Raw genomic sequence first — 25,495 nt, forward strand, 5'->3', positions numbered from 1 at the left:
TCTGATCATTTGGGCACACAATGTAAGCCTCATTCAACACAGTCTAAGTACGAACCACAATGCCCAGACCTGCCATGGGTCTCGTAGGCCTGTATGAGGCCATAAAGATCAGTTTAGGAGATCCCCCGGCAAGAGGCTTTGGGGCGCTAGTCTCAGAAAAGACGCAAGATATCCAACAGGTAACATCGTTTAATAAGAACGGACATAAAGGGTGGCGAGATGATATTTACAGGCCAGGGAACAGGGTGGCTCTTTAGGACTCCTCGTTAATTAGCATGTTGGGAATTCCTCTGCTGATGGGAAATTCTGTGCCGGACTCAGGACATTTCAAGGCACCTTCAGTAACTTCCACCTGGCAGAGATAAATAAGAAGATGAGTGCACTAGTATAACATGGTGCATGTCCACCCCAGCCCTACTTGTGTCTTGGGGTCTTACTTCCAGCAATACATGGTGAACTTTCTTCAAGAACGCCTCATCATTTTCATATCCAGATACAAGTTCTCTTGGAAGGTCCAAGCCATGCCCCAGCTGTAACGAGAGCAAACTAGTGTCATTACCCCTTCCTGACATGTAGGGTGCACGGCACCGAGTCTTCTCCATATACAGGTAAGTGAAGGAACACCGTGAGCACTACTATAGAAGGTGCACGAGTAGATTCCCACACCATAGGTCAATATATATGAAACTCTGCACTCAATAGAAATAAAGATGAATTTTAATTTTGTCCAAAGATGTAGTGAACAGAAAATAGAATTAGACTTACCGGTAATTCGGTTTCTAGAAACCTTCCACGACAGCGTAGGAGGATGTCTCCACGCCCTAATGGGGGACAGGAAGCACGAGAGGTTAAAAGGTCCCACCCACCTCCCTCTCACCAGTGACTTATAACTGATTACCACAGCACCGGTTACCTTAAGATTCTCAGAATTTGTCCAAGAATGCAGGGAGGGAAATAGTGGTGTCGTGGAAGGTTTTTAGAAACTGAATTACCGGTAAGTCTAATTGTATTTTCTCTAGCAACCTTCCACGACAGCATAGGAGGCAAAACAACCTATACTGCACTAGGGGGGGGGGGACAACGGCCTGAAGAACTTTTCGGCCAAAGACTAAATCCCTGTGACACAAGGTCTAATCTATAGTGTTTAGTGAAAGTATGTAAGGAGTACCAGGTTGCTGCTTTACAAATCTGCTCTGAAGATGCGCCTGCCCTCTCAGCCCATGAAGTGGAGGTAGATCGTGTTGACTGCGCTTTGATCCCTGTAGGGGTGAGTGATGTTTTGCGCCAGGTATGCTTCAGAGATAGCCTTTTTAATCCAATTGGCAATGGTGTTTTTTGCCACCTTCTTTCCTCTGTTTGGACCAGAGGTATGGATAAATAGATTGTGGTCGATTATATATATATGGTTTGGTGTACTCCAAGTAGTGGAGAATTGTTCGTCTTACGTCCAGCGTGTGAAACACCTCCTCTTTGGGGTTTGCTGGATTTTGACAGAATGAAGGAAGAATTATATTTTGAGACCTATGAAAGTCAGACACAACCTTTGGTAGGAAAGATGGATCAAGGGAGAGAACTATGGAATCGTCTCTAACTGTTAAGTAGGGTTCCTTGATTGAGAGAGCCTGGAGCTCTCCTACTCGCCTTGCTGAGGTTATTGCTATAAGAAAGGCTAATTTGTAGGTGAGGAGCTGAGAAGTACAGGATGACAGAGGCTCAAAGGGTGATTGAGTGAGTCCCTTAAGCACCACATTCAAGTCCCATGGTGGGACAGAGACTAGTTTTCTTGGATGTAGCCTAGCGGCCGATGTCATGAATCTTTATCTACCTGTGGTTAGCCAAGTCACAGTCAAACATAGAGCTTAATGCTGATACTTGTACTTTTAGTGTGCTAGGTTTTAGACCTAGTTCCAGCCCCCTCTGTAAGAAATCTAGGATACGGGAAATGTTAGGGTTGTCTGGGTCGGGCAGGTCTGGCAGACACCATGAGGAGAATCTCTTCCATATTTTATTATATATGGCAATGGTGACTGGCTTCCGCAATTTCTGGAGGGTTTTAATTACCGCCTCTGATAGCCCCCTGGCCCTCAAGATCTGGGCTTCAGAAACCAGGCCGCTAACTTCATTCCCCTGAGGTTCGGGTGATGCAGAGGGCCCTGTAAGAGAAGATCGTCTTTTATGGGTAGGATGAATGGCCCGTCTACCTGTAGTTCTGTTATTAAAGAGTACCAGCTCCTCTTTGGCCATAGCGGAGCTACTAGAATTGTTGGAGTGTGATCCTCCCGGATTTTCCTCAGGTTGCAGCAAGGATTGGAACTGGCAGGAAGGCATATGCCAGATGGAAGCTCCACTTGAGGGCGAAGGCGTCCACTCCCAGGGATCTGTCTCTGTCCCTGGGGTTCAGGGAGAAGTAGTTTCTCACTTAAGCATTCTCTCCTGAGGCTAGTAGATCCACTTCCAGGAGGCCCCACCTGCTGACTAGTGTTCAAAAGACTCTTCCATTCAGGGCCCACTCGCCAGGCTGGATGCTTTTCCTGCTCAGGAAATCTGCCTGAAGATTGTCCGTACCCCTCAGGTGGACTGCTGTCAGGGAACGAAGGTGTCTTTCGGCCCAGCAAAATATTCGGCCTGAGAGGCCCTCCAGGCTGCTGGATCTTGTGCCACCCTGGTGCCTGAGATGTGCCACTGTTATGTTGTCTGAGTAGACTCTGATATGTTGGTCTTGGACCAGGTGTCTTGCTGCCAGGAGAGCTTCCTCCACTGCTTTCAGCTCCCTGAAATTTGGGGATCTTGCACTCATTTTCTGGCTCCATAACCCTTGGAATGGCTGACGAGACACTACAGCTCCCCAACCTTTTTTGCTGGCGTCTGTTGTTACCGTAACCAGGGGGATCTGGGACCAGTTGACTCCCCTGCACAGGTTTTTGCGGTCCATCCACCATGCTAGTGAAGCTTTCACTGTTCCCGGGGTCTGGACCCTTTTGTTCAGGCAGGTGTGATCCCTGTTCCAGTTTCTTAAGATACGAGACTGGAGTGTTCTGGAGTGGGCCTGCGCCCAAGGCACCGACTGGATGCAGGAGGTCATTAACCCTAGTATGGACATGTCTGCCCTGAGGGTCAGGGATCTCTGTCCTCTGAAATCTGAGACTCTTGACATTATAGACGTCTGATGTTCCTCCGGGAGGAAGGACATTTGATTCTTTGAATCTAGTAGGATTACTAAAAATTTTATCTCCTGAGAGGGCTGGATTTGAGACTTCCTTATATTCGGGATCACCCCAATGATTGGAGAATGTCTAGAGTCTGGGCTACCTGGTCTTCCAGGGCCTGGTAGGATGACCCTACTACCAGTAGGTCGTCCAGGTAAGGTACAATACATATTCCCCGGCTTCTGATGTAGGACACGGCCTCTGTCATAATTTTGGAAAACACTCGAGGGGCAGAGGATATTCCAAAGGGAAGCACATTGTATTGAAAGTGCTTGACTTCCGGACCCTGACGGATCGCAAACCTTAGATACTTCCTGTGGGAAGGATGTATGGGGATGTGGAAATAAGCATCCTTCAGATCTCTAGTTGCCATGAAGTAAGATGGCCCTATCAGAGGAATGGCGGTCTTTACTGACTCCATTTTGAATTTGCGGTATGCAATGTGTCGGTTGAGGCCCTTCAGATTTATTATTATCCTTGCCTCCCCTGTGGGCTTTTTCACTAGGAACAATCTGGAATAATGCCCCCTTCCTTGCTCCTCCACAGGGACCCGAGAGATGGCATTTGAGTGTAGAAGAAGAGGAATGCCGGATTTTAGTGCTGGGGGACTCCCGAGGTGGTAGGGAGGTAACTCTTATACCCCGCGGGGGGAGGATTCGAGCTCTAGCAGTAGGCCCTCTCTGATCACACTGAGGACCCAGGGGCTGCTGGAGATCAACTGCCAGGCAGGAAAAAACCTCGAAAGCCTCCCCCCGACCGGGGTCGAGTCATTGCTTTTCTTGTGGTGGTTGCTGCTGCTGGGGGACCAGAATGTTCCTGCCTCTCCCTTTAGCGTAGCTCCATCTTCCAGTCTTTCCCTTTCCTCGCGGTTGAGATGACTGACTCTGGGGGGCTCGAAAAAGACGCTTTCTTGAGGTCCTCTGCTCTGGAAGCACCTTCTTTTTATCTGTGGCCTTTTCTAAAATTTCGTCTAAGGCAGGGCCGAAGACATGTTCGCCTTTGAAGGGTAAAGAGCAGAGTTTAACTTTGGAAGTAACATCCCCGCTCCATGTTTTAAGCCAGAGGGCTCGCCTGGCGGAATTTGAATGGACCATAGCCCTGGCAGAGGCACGGATCATCTCCATTGATGCATCTGCCCGGAAACCCGTAGCTCTCTGCAAGATAGGGAGGGAGTTAAGGAGGTCACTTCTCGAGGTACCATGAGAAATATGGCTCTCTAGCTCCTCAATCCATTGGAAGAGGGACCTAGAGACACAAGTGGACGCGATTCCTGACTTTAAGGTAAAGGCAGAGGTTTCCCAGGCCTTCCTTAGGAGGCTTTCTGCTTTACGGTCCATCGGATCTCTAAGCTGGGATGCATCATCAAACAGCGGAACCGCCTTTTTTACCACTCTTGCCACCTGGACGTCAACCTTCGGGATGTCCCATTTAAATTCCTCTCCCTCCAGGGGAAATCTATGTCGGATTTCTGAGGGGGCCGAGTAGCGTTTTTCTGGATACGCCCATTCCAGGGAAATCATATCTGCTATACTCCTGTGGACTGGAAAGCCTGTTCGTTTAGGCCCCTCGTATCCACCAAACGTGCGATCCTGTGCTGTCTGCGTGACAGGTTCGTCCTCTAGGCCCATAGTGGCACGTACTGCACTGACCAGCTCCTCCACATATTCTGTGGAGAGGAGATACCTTCTAGTGTCTGCTGACCCAGAGGTTCCCGGTTGTTCCCAATTCTCGGATCCCGATTTGTATGATCCCTCTGATTCAGACTCTGACTCTATTTGAATTTTCCGCCTTTTTGGGGGTGGTGGAGGGGGGGGCAGGGCAGCTAAAGAGGTTTGAACCTGATGGGTAACCAAGCTGCGGATCTCGTCGATTAATGACGGGTGCTCAGCCCTAACCACCTTATCTGTGCAAGCTTGGCATAGCTTTTTCTCCCAATTCGAGGGAAGTTTCGTGCTGCATATCGCACATTTAGCCGACTTGCTAGATGTATTGGTGCTCTTATGGGCAGACTTTTCTCCCTATGAAACAAGGGGGAGAAGTATTTTGAGGACCTATACCAGAGACCGCACCACTAGGACCCCTCCCCGGACACTTACTGTGGCTGGGGCAGCGCTGGGCTCTGCAGACGCAGGGCAGGAAGACCAGTCCATGCTAACAGGGGATTCTCATCTTACTGTACCTGTCGGCGTCTTCCTGCGGGTTAATAACAGATTAACCCCGCCCTCAGCGCGGTATTAGTTTTCCCCCTCCTCCCCCCTGGGTCCCGGAGCAGGCACAGCAAGCACTGGTGAGCTCCACGCGCCGGCAACAGCATGGGGGCCGCCATGACAGCGCGACCTCCACATACCCCGGAAGTGACCCGCACGTGTGACATCCCTTCCGGGTGTCGCACTGCACGCAGGGGGAAGAGGAGAGACCGGAGAGCTACAGGAGGCCTCCGGTCAGGGATCACTGGCCTGCTTTACTCCCCATAGGGGAGCGCGGGAGGGCCAGGAACGGTCCCGAATCCAGGAGAAGACGGTAGCAGCTCGGAGGGGAGGCAGCGCCACCGACCACCACTTTCCTCAGGTATGCTGCAGCAGCCGACCTCTCCATGCCCCATGGGGGACAGGAAAGTCACTGGTGAGAGGGAGGTGCGAGGGACCTTTTAACCTCTCATGCTTCCTGTCCCCCATTAGGGCGTGGAGACATCCTCCTATGCTGTCGTGGAAGGTTGCTAGAGAAAAAACGTTTCGGTCAGTATTGGCCTTCATCAGTTACAGTTTACTGTGTGGGTGATGTCGTGTGGACGCTAACACCTTGTGTCAAACGGCATGGAGATCTGATGGGTTCATAATGCTGTAATACTGTTGGTGTTACAGTGGATATCTAAGGATCTGGTATCAGGTCTGGTAAAGTCCCCCCACTGGACGCGGCATCCACCGCTCGTCATCAGTCAGACTGACATCTATAACCCTAATCGGATCTCCATGCCGTTTGACACAAGGTGTTAGTGTCTACACGACATCACCCATACAGTGAACTGTAACTGATGAAGGTCAATACAGACCAAAATGTTTTTCTGTTCACTACATCTCTGGACGAAATTATTAAAATTCATCTTTATTTCTATTAAGTTGAGTGCCGAGTTTCATATATATATATATATATATATATATATATATATATATATATATTTCTCCATATAGAGCGAGGGCCAGCTATGTTACTACAGCCAGAACCTGCCTCTAAGGCTACGGTCACACTTTCAGTATTTTCCATCAGTATTTGTAAGACAAAACCAAGAGTGGAACAATCGGAGGGAAAGTATAATAGAAACACGTCACCACTTCTGTATTTATCACCCGCTCCTGGTTTTGGCTTCTAATTACTGCTGTAAAATACGGGCCATGGCCTAACAGCAGCGGTCAAACCATCAGAATTAGGCTGGGTTCATATTGCTTTATGGTGCTGTGTTTATCGCATCCGTTACATAGCGGCAATAACGCACCCATACACTGCTATAGACGAGCGCATCGCCTGTCATAATCGGCATACGTTAGCGATGAGCCCTCATTCTGTGAAGGACCCTTGGACGTGGGCTGCAGCAGCCGGGGGTCCGTCACTGCTAGCGTTACGATCATGTTAGGGAGTAGTGTTAATGCAGTCCGTTAACGCTATGTGCTGAATGGACTGCATTAACGCTATGTGACCCTAGCCTTAATTTTCTGTAACAGCATTTCCCACAATTAAATGCTATAAAAGATCAAAATGTCATACGTATCCAAAAATAGACTGGATAAACACGTCAGTTTTAGGCTATGTGCACACGCTGCAGATTCACCTGCGGGTTTTTCCGCGCGGAACCGCAGGTAAAGTGACCTGCGGTTTGCCTGCGGTTTTGCCCTGCGGTTTCACACCTTTACTATGTTAAAGGTGTGAAACCGCTGCGGAATCCGCACAAACAATTGACATGCTGCGGTTTGAAAACCGCGCGGAAAAAAACGCACCGTCAGCACAGCGTTTTTGAAAACCCATAGGCTTTCATTGTACTGTACTTGGTCTGCGGAACTGCTGCGTTTCCGCAGGGCCAAAACTGCTGCGGAAACGCAGCAGAATCCACACCGTGTGCACATAGCCTATAGTGTAAAAAAAATAGCCATTGCACAGAGACATAAAAAAAAAAAGTTACACATCTTAAAAAAAAATGTACAAAACAAAAATTGGGTTTGTGTCACCAAACTTCTACTTTCTTTACTAAAATATAAAAAAAAAAGTTATATATAAGTTTGGTATAGCTGGACTTGTATTGTCCTGAAGAATCATATTGCCAGATCATGGGTACTGCAAAATAAATGCCAAACCCAAAAAAAACAATGGCAAAATTGATCTTTTTTTCCTCTTCACTACTACACCCTACTTTCAATTTTTGTTTTCACTGTTCTTCAGTCCATTATATGGTAAAGTGAATGAGGTCATCACAAGCTACAAATTATACTGCAAAAAAAAAGCCCCCAATACGGCTATGTTGATAGAAAAACAAAAAAGTCTTTGCTCGTGGAAGAAGGGGAGGAAAAAACAAAAAACATGCTTGAAATCCATGAACACTTATGGCAGGGTCACAGTTTGTTTTTTGTTTTGTTTTTTTTATACTGAATGTTGGAGGTATCGTTTGGAAGTGAGAGTATGAGGAAAGTCGAGGTGCCGTCTATTCTATATTATTATAACCAAAGAAATAAAAGTAGCAAAAAAAAAAAAAATATTAAAAAAATGATTCAATGTGACGAGCAATGCTACAACTGTATTTATAAACAGATGCCGGAGTGAATGAAGGATGCTCACGCTCTCTGCAGACTGCACCAGGGCCTCCCATTCCAGCTTAGGAATCATACGAGTCACAAACTCTCGGTTAAAGTCCACAGAATTCATTTTCACCTCCTCGGCCTAAAATCAAAGCAGAGAAAACATTAAGTCATTCAGAACAAATAATGCAGAGCGGAGGCTACGCTATTCTAGATCGCATCCTAGTACAGCGCCATCTAGTGCTGCAAGAGGGAGAGATGAAACAAGGCCCTGCTCTGTAGAAATTGTGCAGGAATAAGGCCCATTTATGAAAGCTGGCAAACATTAATGTCCGCACAGGTGAGTTTTACGTAACTGCTCACAGGGGCTGGGATTCGAGCACACTTGCATGTCTACCTGCTGAAGACCCCCATGTCTGCCATAGTTGGAAAAACACACGTAACGTACACTGCACTTTTCATGCAGGAAAAAAAACAAACATGCCCTGTATGAACATACCCAAATTGGGTTCTTCAGCTGTTCAGTTATGTAGGTGGTGACAATATATATATTGTCAAACATCACTGACTGGATGTAGTTACAGTAATGGCCGAAAGTCTTGGCACCCTTGAAATTGTTCCAGAAAATTAAGTATTTCTCCCAGAACATTATTGCAATGACACATATTTTATAATACACAAGTAACAATAGAAAAAAAAAACAAAAAAAACAGGAAAATGGCAACAAACACAATTTCACACCAAACCCCAAAAATAGACCGGACAAAAATGTTGGTAAATATCTTTGTTTTTCAAACATGCGATGCTTGTTCAAACTCACCTGTGGCAAGTAATAGGTGTGGGCAATATGAAAACCACACCTGAAACCAGATAAAAAGGAGAGCAGTTCACTTAGTCAGAGTGTGTGTGTGTGTGTGTGTGTGTGTGTGTGTGTGTGTGTGTGTGTGTGTGTGTGTGTGTGTGTGTGTGTGTGTGTGTGTGTGTGTGTGTGTGTCACACTAAGCATGGAGAACAGAAAGAGGAGAAGAGAACTGTCTGAGGACTTAAGAACCAAAATTCTTGAAGAAATAATCAACAATCTAAAGGTTATAAGTCCAACTCCAGAGATCTTGGTGTTCAAATTGCTCAACACAGTCAAAAAGTTTATCACCCATGGCACTGTAGGTAATCTCCATGGAAGTCGGTGGCAGAGAAAAATTGATGAAAGGTTGCAATGCAGGATAGAACGGATGAGGGATACGCAGCCCCAATCAAGCTCCAAAGAAATCCAAGCAATCTTGCAGGCTCAGAATGCATCAGTGTCAGCGTGAACTATCCACCAATATTTGAAAGAAAAGAAATGATATGAAAGGAGACCCAGGAGCAAGGCTGTGGTGTCAGTCTTTGCCATTTTGGTGGAGTTGATATAAAACGAACCAACTCATAAAATATATAATACATTGGGGTACAGTAGTTCAATGCAGGATGTGCTGTAAATGTTTTCATAATTTGTCAAACTTATGAAATGTCCTATAAATGTCTGTTCTATTCCTGATCTAAGGATCTCAGCTTTTAGTTAAGATGAATCTGTGCTGCACTTTATGCACATGCTCAGTAGTGAGGTAGGGCTGTGGGTTCGAAGTCAGGAAAATTGAGGAGTAGGAGGTTTGTCTTACAGACGCCATACTCTGCCCAGGAGAACCCCACTGCTGACACAGGGACATAAAAAAAATTAGGCTGCAGTTTGCCAAAAAGTACGTAAGCCAAAATCCTCCTGGGAAAGCATCTTGTGGACAGATGTGACCACGATAGAGCTTTTGGTAAGGCACATCATTCTAATGTTTACTGAAAATGGAATGAGGCCTGCAAAAAAAAGAACACAGTACCTACAGCCAAATATGTTGGAAGTTCAAAAATGTTTTGGGATTGTTTTGCTGCCTTTGGAACTGAGTCCCTTTGACTGTGTGCACGACATCATGAAATGCCCAGTGACAGAAATCTGGGTTTACGTCCAAGGTCATAGGTCTTTCAGTAGGACAATGACCCCAAACATACTTCAAGAAGCACCCAGAAATGGATGGAAACAAAGACCTGGAGAGTCCCGACGTGGCAGCAATGAGTCCGGATCTAAATCCCATTGAACACATGTGGAGAGATCTTAAAATTGCTGTTGGAAGAAGGAGCCTTCAGATATGAGAGACCTGGAGCAGATTGCAAATGAGAGTGCTCCAAAATTCCAGGTGAGAGGTGTAAGAAGCTTGTTGGTGGTTATAGGAAGCGATTGATTGCAGTTATTTATTCCAAAGGGTGTGCAACCAAATATTAAGTTGAGGGTGCCAACAACTTTGTCCGGCTCATTTTTGGGATTTTGTATAAAATTATGTGCAATTTGCCTTTTTCCCACTGTCTTTTGTGTTGTTCCAATACACACAAAGGAAATAAACACGCGTATAACAAAACATGTGTAATTGTAACAAGTTTTCTGAGAGAAATACTTTGTTTTCTGGAACAATTTCAAGGGTGCCAACACTTTTGGCCCTGACTGAATGAATAGTTCAAGCTAAGTTACATAGAATGTGAACAAGACCCAAGGACCAGCTGGACTGTGTCCATTAATTCTGAAGGCTGAATTGTCAAGATATTTCACAATACAAACTACATACATTCCCCCTACATTCGACAGAAACTGCACTCATCATAGTGACCAATGACCTTCTGACAGCAAAACATAACGGTGACCACTCTCTGCTCATTCTTCTTGACCTTTCTGCAGCTTTCGATACTGTTGACCACCATCTCCTACTCTCTAGGCTCCAGTCACTAGGCATTAAGGACACTGCTCTCTTCTTATCTCTCTGACCGCTCCTTCAGTGTTTTGTTCTCTGGCTCCACTTCATCTCCTCTTCCTCTTGCTGTCGGGGTACCTCAGGGCTCAGTCCTTGGCCCCCTTCTCTTCTCTCTCTACACGGCCCCAATTGGACAGACCATCAGCAGATTTGGCTTTTGGTACCATCTTTATGCTGATGACACACAACTATATACGTCATCCCCCGACCTTACCCCCGCTGTACTACAGAACGCCAGTGACTGTCCGCAGTCTCCAACATCATGTCCGCTCTCTATCTGAAACTCAACCTCTCCAAAACTGAACTACTTCTGCTCCCGCCGTCTACTAACCTCCCTAAATCTGACATTTCCCTCTCCGTGGGTGGTACCACAATAACACCCCGGCAGCAGGTGCGCTGTCTGGGTGTTACGTTTCACTCCAATCTCTCCTTAACATCCCACATACAATCTCTTGCCCGCTCTTGCCGCTTACACCTAAAGAACATCTCTAGAATCCACCCTTTTCTCACCATGGAAACAACACAAACCCTCCCAACTGTCGCCGCCCTGAGCCACTCCTGCCTGGACTACTGCAATGCTCTATTAATTGGCCTCTCCGTCACTTGACTTTCCCCTCTCCGGTCCATACTTAATGCAGCAGCCAGGGTCATCCATCTGGCTAATCAGCACTCGGACGTGTCCTTACACTGGCTGCCCATACATTACAGAATCCAATTTAAACTGCTTGTTCTCATCCACAAAGCTCTCCACAGTGCAGCACCCCCCTACATCTCCTTTCCCAATTCTGTTTATCGATCTAACCACTCGTGACTTTCGACTAACATCCGTACCTCCCACCCTTGGCTCTAAGACTTCTCAAGAGTTGCACCAAACCTCTGGATTGCTCTACCCCTAGAAATCAGGACTAACCACAACTTATACATTTTTAGGTGCTCCCTAAACACACATCTGTTTAGGGCGGCCTATAACGTTCCCTAATCAAAGTCCTTTTATACATATAGCCCACACTTTCTCTGAACATAATCCTCCATCAAACTCCACCGCACCCGAAAGCACTAGCTGGTGACTAGCTCATGAAGATTTTAATCGACCATCATTGGAGATAAGCCCCTGTACTGTGTGTCTGCCCCCCACCTTACTGTAGACTGTAAGCTCTCACGAGCAGGGGCGTCATTATCTTTGCTTTAATTATTTTATTATCTTTAATAGTGTTACTTATGACTGTTGTATATGAACTGATGTTGGCGCTATATAAATGAACATTTAGTATTTTTATTATTAACCCTTTTCCTCCGCTGCCAATTTTTGTTTTTCCATCTTTTCCTCCTCTTCTTCTAAGGGCCAGTTCATATGTCCATGCAGATTGAGTGCGACCATGGACGACAAAGCGCAGGGTACTGGCCGCGGGTCTCCTGACCAGAGCAGCTGTATATATTTCTACGATACGGTCAGGTCAGGATACCCGCAGCCAGTCCGTGCCTTGAGCTCCGATGTCGGACACCGAACTCTGAATGCTCCATATTGACATAAATAGAAGAGGGCTTTTTTTTTTTTTTTTGCAAGACGAGTTAAAAGTTTTGAATGACACTGGCAATTTTATCATCCAATGCCCTATAAAAAAAAAAAAAAAAAAAAAATCAAATGGGATGAAATGGGGGCAAAAAAAATCAATTCTGCAATTGTTTTATGGTATTTATTAAATGGTAAAAATGACCCGGAGCCATGATGCTGCAGCTCGGTATGATTATGGCAATACTATAAGTTACATGTGTCTATATTATTTTTATTTATATGGTGTGAAAAAAAAAAAAAAAAAAGTAGAACTGCCAACATCCAGTGTCGGGGATTCCATTCAGGCAGTGCTTGCTCTCGGCGAGAGCTGTCAGTCACCCTAAGAGGCGCTGAGTGGAAAGGAGCATTGAGAAGCCCCTAATGACACATGGACGCTAACTAAAGAAGAAAATCTATACTGCGAGTAGGTGATCATAGGGGCCAAGTCCTTCATAAAATATGGGCGTGTGAAGGAGGGCTAAAGGGGTCTTCCAGACTTGGGGCTCAAGTCTGCAGATTTGTGCACAATGTAAGGAGTCTCCAGTCCAGGGAGTGAGACCACAACTATGATTTTTATACATGCAGTCACATGCCGACTAGACGCGTGCAGCATCACTCAATACAAGTGAATTAAAGGAGGCCGCACACGTCTAGTCGGAATGTGACCAGAAGTTTACAAATCGCATACTTGTGGTCACATGACTGGAGCCGGAGAATCCTCACTGTGCGTGATGTGAGGATTCACGGGTCTGCAGAGTGAGTGCAGACATAAGCCCCAAGCATGGACAAGCAAGAAGCACTGAGTGGGACTGCAGAATCAGACTACACAGGGGTCAGTGGTGGTCTGTAACCATGGAGACAGACTAGGACAAAGACACATAAGGAGAATTTATCATCAGGATTTTTTTTGTCACCGGATCAAAAGTGTCCAGTTTTTGCTCTTACTATATTCCCGCTGCTCCTCTGTATTTATTTTTTATCCACCATATGGTGCCAGAGATAGGGCTTTTTATTTAGTGCTCATTTTTATGGCACTTACAAGGGGCGTGTCGGGTTCCTCTAGGGGGGGGTCGTGTGTCTCGGGTTCCTCTGGGGCGTGTCTCTCGCCCTGCATAATTACCCTGAGTCACACCCTTTTGGAAATAAAGAATTCTAAATAAAAAGACAGGTACACGTGGAGCCGAATGGTGGATTTTAAGAAAACAAAAGCCGGAATACCCGGGGGAACGGCAGGAATAAATAAGAGCAAACACTGGACGCTTTGAATCTGATGAGAGTTGCAGAAAAAAAAAAAAAAAGAAAAAAAAAAAAATCAGCCAGAGGCAGTCACAGCCCCAAAAGGTCACTACAGAGTAAAACTATGTGCACACACTGCGGAATCACCTGCGGGTTTTTCTCCACGGAACCGCAGGTAAAGTGACCTGCGGTTTCACACCTCTACTATGTGTGTGAAACCGCAGCAGAATCCGCAGAAATAATTGACATGCTGCGGTTTATAATCCGCGAAGAAAAAACCGCAGCGTGTGCACATAGCCTAAGGCAGGAAAGAGGCGCAGAAGACCGGACAGAGCAGACATAACCAAGAGGAGGAGGCTCAGGATGGCGCAGACACACAAGCATCATACCCGGATGATGAGCGGGAATCCTCGGGTCACCCCGCTTACGTGGCTCCGCAGCATATTATGCGTCAAAAGCTTCATTCTCCGGTACCGGCACCCACGTGCTTCACACTTCAACTACTTCCGGGGACGTAGGGAAGGTCACCGCAGGTCTGCAGCTCCGCCTCCGATTCGTGTTGCTAGGTAACCGTTACCGAACGCAGGAAGTTTCTAAGCGCATGCGCATTGGGGGGTTGTTGAGGCACACGCATGCGCTTTAGCCGCTTAGCGTAGGTGGGCGTGTCCTCCCTCCAGTACAGTCATGCCACCGCCCCCCTTGTGGCCCGCCCTTAGTTGTCATGGCTCTTCGATTGCCCGTATCATTCCTCCTTCTGTCACCGCTGCGTACAGTCGCCAGGAGCGGAGTGCGAAGCAGAGCCATGTCTATCAAGGTAACCGCGCTGTGTGTACTTCGGACCCGCCGGCACATGCGGCGCGTTATCAGGGCTGATATTATCGTCCTGTGCTAATAATAGCTCCTATGTCAGTGCTGGCGTGTAATAACGTCTGTAGTGTCAGTGATTGAAGTCCCCCCATGACTGACACCGTTCACACGGGGCGTTTATGGCTCAGATAGTTGTCAGAAACGCCTGAGCTCCATGTATCCGGGGATTCAATGATTTATTTACACCAATTCTCTAGTATTTGTGCCAAAACCTGAGATTACAGCGCTCAGGGGGAGCAGTGAAGTACGACGTCTATATTATTGCATTTCTACATAAAACATGTAAAAAGTTGCCTATTCCAGTCTGAAAAAGACGCAGAACGTTTAGGAGGAGACTAAATCTGGCCGATTTATGTCGGTCTTAATAATTAGGTTCCCAGCAACGAGAATCGCCTTATCGCGGCTGCCGGGCACACGTGAATCGGCCAATATATGTGCTAGATATTCTCATTTTTTCCGATTTTCTAGAGCAGTAATGTAATTTGGATTTTATATGTTTGACGTTCCCATGCACAACTGAAGACGGCCGCTCTCCGTATGCGCCTGTTCACATCTGATCTGTTTGGAAGTGACTGTCCGTTTTTTGATATTTCAATAATAAGTACACGGGTGTAAGATGCGCCTGTTTTAGTAGGAAAAAAGAGAAACCCCCCCCCCATCAGCTCACGAGATCATGCCATTTAGTGGGGTGCCAGGGTCCCCAACAGCAAATCAGAGGAAAAAAGACAAAATCCAGCACCAAAAAAAGGAAAAAATATAATTAAAAAAACAATTTTACCTATGAGTAAAGTCATAGAGGACCAAAACACTTGTTTGTTTGTTTTTTCTTGGATCCCCTCCTTTTTTTATCTTCTATGTTGATTACTGATTTTAATTGTTTTTTGTTTGTTTGTTTTTTAATTTTTTGGTACTATATTTTTTTTTTTCCTTCGTTTTATTAGAAACCTTATCTCACTTAAAGGGGCCGTCCAATACTTTTATATCGATGGTCTGTCCCTTAGGTTATTAATACCAGATCGGCTGTTTCTGCTGCTTGGTGTGATTAGTTGCGGAAAAGCAGAGCTCTGTTAACTGCATAGTCGCCATCGATATTAAAGGGGTTGTCCGGCCTTAAACTCTGTGTGACTGCAGACTTGTGAGGATTCCCCAAGAGAGCCATGTATGTGACCGCAAGGATGTAATTTGCATGCATACGGTCACATGCAGACTAGACGTGCACTGCCCTGCTCAGGGCAAGTGTATTCAGCGAGACCGGACACGTCTAGTCGGAATGTGGCCGGGGAAGTGTGAAAATCGCCTACGTATGGTCATGAGCCCACCATTCCACACAGCAAGCAGTGAACGCGATGGGAGCATTCGCAAGTCTGCAGTCACATAGAATGGCTGCTGAGTCTGCTGACCTGTAGCCTTAAGGCCGGACAACCCCCGTTTTGTCCATTTACAGCTGGGTTCACACTGTGCATGTTCCATAGAGTTTTTACACTTTTATGTGTTATTTTGGTTCATGAACTCTCTAGAGATTAAAGTAAAAACTCATTGTCAAAATGTTAAGGAAAAAAAATGCTTTTTTTTTTTTTTTTTTTTTAGATCCACTAGCTTCATTTTTTGGAAAGCGTTTCCACCACAAAATCAGTTACAACACGTGACTTTTGTATCGGCTTATGGTCGACTGGGTGACCACGTTAAGGTCACAATTACCGCCCCGGGTTTTCCACGTTCCTTACTTGAGTTTCATGCGCTTCTACACTTAGAAAAAATCCGATCCGTTCCCTCACCGAGGTCTGATTTCTTCTACTGTGTGATACTCCTGCTCCAAATCACTTCTTGCTCATTTTTTTCTTTTTTATCAGCCATGAAGTTCTCGTTTAGTCCCATGGTTAATGTAACGTCCTGATCTGTAATGTTAGGTTCACGCTGAAGCCCGCGCCGAATCTGGAGGTCTAAGCTGGCCCGTTATAGTCAGGGGTCCACCCATTGTTTCCTATATGAAACTGAACGAGGCGAACAAGAAGCCGACCTGTCTGATAAGTGATTTCTCTTCAAGGTTGGAGATCCTCTACCGGACGTGCAGATCTTTGAAGGAGGTCCTGGAAACAAGAAAAGCGTCAGAGATGTGTTCGGAAAGAAGAAAGGGGTGCTGTTTGGAGTTCCAGGGGCTTTTACACCAGGGTGCTCCAATGTAAGTTGTCTGGTTAGAGAGAAGAGGCCCCCGGCCGCGGTCCCGTCCAGCCCCCGGCCGCGGTCCCGTCCAGCCACCTCAGGACTGTATATATATCAGGATCGTAGGCACTCAGGTTATCAGATAACCCAGTCCGATTTATCTTGTGGCTTGGTCCTAAACATCCCTGAGAGCTGTCGTTTCCCCTGAGAATAAGTGGTGGTGGCATTTGCCAACACTTCTGTAACAGTAATTACCGCTCTAGGGCCGGTGTGGAAATGTCTCGCCTCTGAGTGGTTTCTTATTGCCTAACGTAACCCTAAAAGAATCTTTCGTAACCAGTGGCCTAACGGGCAGCACAAGGGACATCAAGAGAAAATGTAACAAAATGACGGGGTTTATTGGTTACCACATTTTCAATTGCATCACTTAAGTTTCATGGAAGTTTCTTTTAGGGCTTCCTCATTTATTAAATTTTATAACACAACTTTTTTTTGTATTTGGCTTTTAGTATTATTTATTGTCATTTTGTACATATTTTTCCTGTAATTTATTTCTACACTGAAAAAAAAAAAAAAGCCGCCATATTCTAAGCATGCTGTTTTTTTTTTTTTGTTTGTTTTTTTTGTGTGTACAAAAACACCAAAAATTCATTTTAGGCAGCGTAGTTATAATTTTATGATACCACCATCAGGTAGCATGATATATTCAGAGGCAAAACAAAAAATGCCAATTGGCACACAAAAGCTAGAGAAAAGGCTCAAGCTCCATTAAGACATGAAAATAGGAGAACAAAGGAGCATATAAAATTGCAAAAGTTTATTAATATCATATCAATAACATCAGATCAAATGGTAGGGTAATGGTACAAACAAATGAATAGTATAAGATACACAAAAGGGGAAGAGATAATGAGGGAAAGATATCTCGAGGCTCAGTGACAGCACAGATAGTATAAATAATAAGGCACATAAAGACCCCCAAAAAATGAATAAAGTGCTGATTACCCTGAAAAATAACGGCATGTGTGCAATATCAATATGGTAGAACACAGGCGGGACGGCGCTTACCTATTATAAGGATCAGATGTGGAAGATGGATCGGAAGGAGACCCCCCCCCCCCCCCACGCGCGTTTCGCCCAGCTTCAAGCAGCTTTCTCATCCGCTATGGGTAAGCGCCGTCCCGCCTGTGTTCTACCACTATTATGGGTTTTACCCAACTTTTGAGGGCGGTTTACTGTCGGGAATTTTTACTTGCTGCAGGCATGGCACACCAATGCTCTGGGGTCCTTTTTTGTGGTTTTTATCTAGTGCGCAGTGTCGGCTATAACATATAGGTTATATTGCCTCCAATATTGATATTGCGCACGTGCCCTGTTATTTTTTTGGGGTCTTTATGTGCCTTATTATTTATACTATCTGTGCTGTCACTGAGCCTCGAGATATCTTTCCCTCATTATCTCTTCTCCTTTTGTGTATTTTATACTGTTCATTTTTTTTGTACCATTACCCTACCATTTGATATGATGTTATTGATATAAAATTGAAAAAGTTTATTAATATCATATGCTCCTTTGTTCTCCTATTTTCACGTAGTTATAATTTTAGTATAAACTTGAAATTATCGTCTTGCAGCAGCATTTTTGACTCAAGGCCATTTAAAAAAAAAAAAAATCCACAAAAAAACATGTTTTTGTTTTTTTTTGTTTCACAAAAACTCAATGGGACCCTTTTTTCTGCACCCATGTCTTGAACTGAAGAACATTTGGAATAAAATGCTCACATTTTTAAAGGGAATCTGTCACCAGATTTTTTTTGCTCCCCTATCTGAGAGCAGCATAATGTAGAGACAGAGACCCTGATTCCAAGCAATCTGTCACTTAATGGGCTGCTTGTTGTAGATATTGTTGAAGTTGTTAAAATCCTCATTTTCTAGCAGTCCTCTGAATGCTGAGCCCTGTATAGGCCTGCCCACACCACTGATTTTCTGCTTTTGTGTACTGTGCATAGGCAGAAAGCAGCCAATCAGTGGTGGGGACGGGGTTGGACAACCTGGCAGCAGGTTTACTAGTCCTTTAGTGATAAAGTCACTGTTTTATCAGCAGGAGATTATCAAAACTACAGCATGCAGCTGAGTAAGTGACACATTGCTGGAATCAGGATCTCTCTCTCTATCATGCAGCTTTCAGATTATGTGACAAAAACCTGGTTACACATTCCTTTTAATCCTTTTAATTTTGTGCATCTGGTCTATCTTTTAAGTTGGAAAATTAAAGCGCTATATTTGCCCAGATATGGACTTTTTTGGAATTTTTTTTTTTTATTGTTTCCTGTCCGTTGCCCAAGTTATCGACCACCTCTGCAGTCCATCAGCAGTGGCTGAACTTGCTCAGTGTTTCCCCATCCAGCTGAGCTCTCGTAGGACGTGCCCCCTTCAGGCTGATAACGTACATTTTGTTATGTTTACTTGTCGTCCTCTTTGTGTTTTTCCCCAGACGCACCTGCCTGGATACGTGACTCAGTCTGACGACTTGAAATCCCGCGGGGCGGAAGTAATCGCCTGCATCTCGGTCAATGATGTCTTTGTTGTAAGCGAGTGGGGGAAAGTACATGGCGCCGATGGGAAGGTAAAGGAAAGATGTTGTGCCCAGATTGAGTCATTGTGTGACATGTTATATACTGCAGTGTGCGGGAGGTGAAACGTCTTCACTTCTGAAGCAGTTCTTTATTAAAGTGGTAGTGCGCCCAGCATAGTAAGCAGAAAAGTATTGGGACATACTGGACCTCCTTGGAATGATCTTCTGACTGTTGCGAGACTTAACTATGAAAAGTAGTTATGAATTAGGACAATTCCATTAAATTGTGCTCACCCCATTTTCTAAATCTGCACTGGGTTGTATTGTCTCGAACACTTACACACTATCATGTGCATTGTTTACCGTGGCACGGTCTGGGGTTTTTTTTTTGTTTTTTTGTTTGCCCAATACCCCCTTTCAAATTATGCCCCTGCTATCTGAAGCTGGGAAGACAAGTGTGGCGTTTTCGCTCCAAGGGTTAAATGTTTCGTCAGGTAGTGTGTTGCGTAACCCTCAGAGTTGGCCGCCGTCCACTTTTCTGGTTGAATAACATGAGTGCGCGGGGGAATTCTGTGCACATCAGGGCGGCACTGAAGCACAAACTATTAGACAACTGGCACAACTTCTGGTATGTCACAATGAGACATCAGAAGTTTTTTTTTTTTCTTTTTTTTGTTTTGTTTTTTTTTATGTAGTTTCCGGATGCCAAGACTTATACTAATCTCTGGATAAAGGGGTGAACGCCATCAGCTAAATTCTGGCTTTAGACTATCAGTTCATACATTCCTCTGCTCACCAGCTGAAATAAAGCAGATCGGGCTCTGAGCCCGTGCCATCTGAACCCCAACCAATCGTACACAGAACTTCCGAAATATAAAGTTTGTGTTTTTTTTTTTTTTTTGTTTTTTTTTTGCCATATAACTACTGTAACCCTTTAAAGGAATATTACTGTACTGTTTAATTGTTGCTGATATGGGATTGAGTGATATTTTTAGCTTTACTCACAGCCAAAGTTAAATGAGAAATTCTAAAGCTATGTACACGTTTTTTTAGAATTTTTTTTTTTTTTTTTTTTGGGAAAGGGTACTCTTACAAAAAAAAAAAAAATTGCTCGATAGACACTACCTATTCCTTTGTACCATAAACTTTTCAGCTTTTTTTTTTCCCCTCCACTACGGGTTTTGACAAAACACCTGGTGGGAAATGCTTTTTTTTTTTTTTTGAAAGCTGTTCCTGATGGAATCTGCTCCAAACTAGGCACTTTCCAATCAAAAATCTGCAAAAAAAAAAAAATAACTAAAACTCTTCAGAGACTAGGTTTATCCGAAAACGCATCATTTTTGACCTCCTCAAAAAAAAAATCTTACTTTTTTCCTACAAGTGGTGAGCAGCACATTGCACGAGCACATATAACAGAGCTTGTGGGTCACAAACTAAGTCTAAGGAGCAAACATCAGTTTTTACTAAATTCATTCCTGGGAAAACAAAGTGCACATACGCCATCCCTGGCAATAGTTGGACATGCGCAAAATCTTAGGTGGGGGATCAGGTCAGAGACACTGACATCTTGCACAGGTGCCATCAATTCCGGGAGGGGCAACGCATGCGCAAGTGGATAGCCCGGCTCTCGCAATGTCTTGAGGATGTTACTGCACATGCGCTACCCCTGGAAATGATGGCACATGCGCAAAATCTCAGACGGGGGAGCACATCACAGACACGGTCATCTTGAGCAGGCGCCATCATTACTGGCGGGGGGCCATGCATGCGCAGATTGATAGCTTGGCTCTCGTGATTTCAGATGGGAGAGCAGGTCACAGACACTGACATCTTGCACAGGTGCCATCATTCCTGGGGGAGGCCATGCATGCGCAGATGGATAGCCCGGCTCTTGCTATTTCATGAGGATTTTACTGCGCATGCGCTATCCCTGGAAATGATGGCACATGTGCAAAATCTCAGATGCGAGAGCAGGTCACAGGCACTGACATCTTTCACATGCGCCATCATTCCTAGGGGAGGCGACGCATGCGCAGATGGATAGGCAGGCTATCACAATGTCTTGAGGATGTTACTGCGCATGCACCATCCCTGAAAATGATGGCAGATGTGCAAAATCTCAGGTGGGAGATCACATCACAGGCACTGACATCTTGCGCAGGCGAAATCATTACTGGGGGGCCACGCATGCACAGATGGATAGCCCTGCTCTCGCGATATCATGAGGATGTTACAGCGCATGTGCCGCGTCGGGAGAAAACGACAATTGCACGAGATGTCGGCAGGTCCCAGATATTGACATTTTGCACAGGCACCATCATTCTCAGGGGTGACACATGCACAGATGGATAGTCCGTCTCTCACAATGTCATGAGGATATGCATGCGCCACTGGGAATTACTTCACTTGCATGAGATGTCGGCTGGGGAGCAGGTTGTAGAGAAAAGTGACCCGTCAATCACTGGCAGGAGAAAGGGAGGGAGAGAAGCCCGTTGCACTTGCGAGCCCATTTGCAATGGAGACAAGGACTTGTAATATAAATGTATGGAGGTGATGACTTTACTTTGTCTAAAAACCTGATGACTGTTTCCCTTTTAAAGCATAAATAGTGCAAAAAACATGAACTGCAAGAAAATGATTGCAGTAACGACACACGGCATCTATTCTCCGGTCCTCTGTAACTAGATCACAAAAAATCAGATAGAAACAATTTGTTCGTATTTGTATCAGATGATCCACTGATCAGTCCTGTCCTTCTCTTGTAGGTCCACATGTTAGCCGATCCATGCGGAGACTTTTCCAAGGTAATTACGATGAATCCTGAATTACGACCTATAAATAACTAGCGCTGGGCCTAGTTTTCTGTTGAGTACTGTTTTGAAGCTGGCCAGGATCCCCGGAGTGCGCTGTTACCTCCTAATCCCGACCAGCTTCAGTACAGGGCTTTACAATCAAGACCGCAGCGGCGGTCGGTCTCCAAGGCAACAAGCTGTAAACCAAAGAAAATGTTAATATCTCGACAACGGATGCAAATTTTAAGAAACAGTAAATTGTTAAATTGCTTGTATTTACCAGCACGATCTGGCAAGATCCATCTATGAAGATGGAAAGAAACTTTAAGGAAATATTGTAATGTATTTTTCATCAGTTTTATAAAAGTTGGATTTGAGTAGGGTTTGCTATAAAATAATATGCCGCGGACTCTGCAGCCCCAGCCAATCCTATAGTGATAATCGACCGTCACTGATCCTCATGGCTGCTGTAACTTATTGCCAAGATATACATCTATTGTGCGATAGGATTAGGATCTGGGCGCTCGCTGACTTCTCACATTTTGCTCACAGGCTGCTGGATTACTGCTGGAGAAGAAGGATCTGGAAGATATTTTTGGAAATAAACGTTGCAAAAGGTAAAATTTCGCAGCGCTGGGGAAATACATGAACGTTTTTCTTCGTATTCGTTTTTTTTCCTCCCCTTCTTACAAGAGCTATAACTTTTTTTTTTTTTTTCTTTGTTTTTTTTCCATCCATATGAGAGGTTGCTTCTTGTGGTACGAGTTATACTTTTGAATGACACCATTCATTTAATAATATGATCCCCTGAAAAGCAGGGAAAAATATTCGCTGCCAATGACACTGCCGTTGACATTGGCAAAAAGAAAAGTGCAATTCTACAATTGTTTTGCGTTTTTTTTTTTTCCCAGTTACATTGTTTATTATATGCTAAGCAAACGTGGCGGTATGTTTTTCCAGGTCAGTACGAGTGCGAACATGCCAATCATGTCCCGTTTTTTTGGGGTTTTTTCTTTTTGTTTTTGTTTTTTTTTTAAGTAGTGGAAAAAAATGTGGAAATTTGTTAAAAAAAAAAAAAAAAAAAAAAAAAAAAATCCGCTTTTGTCTCCTTCTTCCGAGATGCGTAACATTTGACAAATTTTTTTGGAATCTGGATCTGGTGAGGGCTTATTTTTTTTGACATTTTTACTGATACCATTTTGGGATAGATACAATGTTTTGATCGCCTCTTATTGCAAGGTTGCGACGATAAAAAAAAAACTTAGTTTTTTTTTTAATTCTCTGGTTACACTGAAACCAATCAGATTCCTTATTTTGCGCAGACTTTTACAACTGCAGCGATACTAAGTATGTGATTTTTTTTTTATTTTTTTTGTATCTAGTACTTCCCTTACGGGAATTGAAGCTGTGGATAGTCTAATTATTTGCCGCGCCGCTATATATAGTGAAAATCATGGTTCCTTATGAACGCCAGCTAAACACTGACTTTCACAGGAGAATTGTAATGACAAGTGTGGGAACTTTAGCAGATGCCCAGCTGTCATATCAATCCATCAGCGCCCCATAATCGCATCATGGGCGCGCCTATGGGCCCGAGGAATGACATTGTTCCCATGCCAGTGCCATCAGAGATTATCCGCTGCATTTAACAGGCGCAGCTCTGCTCCACCCGCGCCTGTTAGAGGCAGATGATGGCTGGTTAAATCAAGTAAAAAAACAAGTAATACGTGCTACCAATAATTCCTTGTTCATCCTACATGGTTGATCACTTGTTTTGTGCTCACATTTTAAATATATTGATTATAGATTCTAAACGCATTACTGGTGCCCGTTTTAATCAATGTACAAGAAAGGGGAAGCGCCAAGTGTTTTTTTTTTTTTTTTTTTTTTTTCTATTAATAAAATAAAAGATATGTTGTAAGGTTTTGCAAATCCACCTTGGTCAGTGGTATTTGATGTTCCTGTTATCCATCATGCAATGGGTCTGTGCATCAAAGCAACCTGCAATGCTTCTTTGTTTTAATTAAACTTATTTAGAAAAAGAGCTTAAAATTGCCGCAGATTTGGGCACAAATATGTGCCTACCTTTTTAGTTTAGTTAAATACTTTGTAAAAAAATGCCTGATTTCCACTGATTCTGCCACTTATTTTCCGTTTTGAGCTGCGTCACTCCATTGCAGAGAGAGCCACATTTGTTGCTCTCGGATCGCAGTATGTGAAATCTCTGCTTGCTGTGCAACCAGGTGTCCCTTTAGTTTTTATTTTTTTTCGAGGTGTGCACTTTCACCTTTCGCTCCCAGAACCTGCCAATCGCTGTATCTGTCTGCTCGATCAGCTGTCTGTGATCTATTTGTTAGGCAATCCATGCATGTGTTGCAGCTGTCGAACAGCCGTGAGACGTGCAGCCGCGGCGACTCAAGCATGCTCAGATAACACCGTATCCGAGCACGCTCGCTCATCACAGTACTGTATTATGCTGCTGCTTTTCTGCATGTAAATCTGTGCTAAAAATGCTCACTAAATCTGCATCGTGTGAATTACCCTTTACTTACACACTATACACCATGAAGTTCTGGTTGATGTAGGTCCCATGTCTGGGACCACAATGATCTGCAGACTTGAGTGTTCATTGACCGATTTATGCAACCAGGCACGGGATGAATGGAGAGATGTCTAATTTCTATGACTTATCCTGTGAGTTCGCTAGTAATGTTGGCTAGGAATGCTTCGAGTGCAGTCAGATGGCCGTGTAAATCGGACTGAGATCGAAACTCAGTGCATGGACTGGCTGCTGGCTCTCCTGACCATACCATGATGGCTTCATACAGTTGGGAGAGCCACCGGCCAGTCCGTACACTGCGTTCCAATCTCGGTCAGATTTATACAGCCATCTGACCGCGCCTTTTAACCAAGTTGCTCTTCAAGAATCACTGATGTTCCTTATCCTTCTTCCTTAGGTTTTCTATGATAGTTGAAGGTGGGAAGGTGAAAGCCATTAATGTAGAAGAAGACGGGACAGGACTAACTTGCAGTCTGGCTGGAAGTATACTGTCTCAGCTGTAAGGTGGAATCCTACACGACATATCATGTGTTTAACTTCTCGGAGTAATACTGCGTAGCATTACAGAATTACCAGTATCTTCATCAATGGTGTAATAGAACACAATCCTTAATAAAGACAATACTTCTACCTGAAGTTTGCTCTCATTATTATCATGGGATGTATCTCGCTATGTCAGGACAGATCTTCCAGTTTATAAAGTTTACAGCAGTTTCCTTATCGTCAGAGGCAGGATTATAACTTTGACAGGTAACACCTCTATAACAATAGGTGATATCACAGCTGACGTCCTCCCCCTCTGTTTACAATGACCTTTGCACACCCTCATTAGATGTTTCAATTCAAAAGATAGGGTCAGTGTCTGTTTATTGTGGCTAATGTGCATGTATTGTTTCCTGAAACAGGAAGTTAGAGTCTAAAATTGCCCCAGTGGTCAGTGTG

The 25,495-nt window shown here is 44.5% G+C and overlaps 2 protein-coding genes across 2 annotated transcripts; one reads left to right on the forward strand and one right to left on the reverse strand.

Annotated features, from left to right (window-relative positions):
• Positions 1-171: 171 nt before the first annotated feature.
• TRMT112 (tRNA methyltransferase activator subunit 11-2) lies at positions 172-14,189 on the reverse strand. The gene is made up of 4 exons (XM_073554615.1): positions 13,990-14,189; positions 8,028-8,129; positions 438-530; positions 172-352 (listed from the first exon to the last, which is right to left on the reverse strand). Exons 1-4 carry the CDS (start codon positions 14,062-14,064, stop codon positions 254-256), a joined length of 369 nt encoding a protein of 122 aa, XP_073410716.1. The 5' UTR covers positions 14,065-14,189; the 3' UTR covers positions 172-253.
• A 72-nt stretch (positions 14,190-14,261) lies between these two features.
• Positions 14,262-25,189, forward strand: PRDX5 (peroxiredoxin 5). The gene is made up of 6 exons (XM_073554614.1): positions 14,262-14,414; positions 16,512-16,646; positions 19,121-19,252; positions 21,967-22,005; positions 22,546-22,610; positions 24,951-25,189. The coding sequence occupies exons 1-6, from the start codon at positions 14,322-14,324 to the stop codon at positions 25,054-25,056; spliced, it is 570 nt and encodes a 189-aa protein (XP_073410715.1). The 5' UTR covers positions 14,262-14,321; the 3' UTR covers positions 25,057-25,189.
• Positions 25,190-25,495: the final 306 nt, after the last annotated feature.

This window comes from Dendrobates tinctorius, unplaced genomic scaffold (genome assembly GCF_039654945.1).
Source record: "Dendrobates tinctorius isolate UK_male_01 unplaced genomic scaffold, ASM3965494v1 ptg000211l, whole genome shotgun sequence".
In the NCBI taxonomy this organism is placed as follows: Eukaryota; Metazoa; Chordata; class Amphibia; order Anura; family Dendrobatidae; genus Dendrobates; species Dendrobates tinctorius.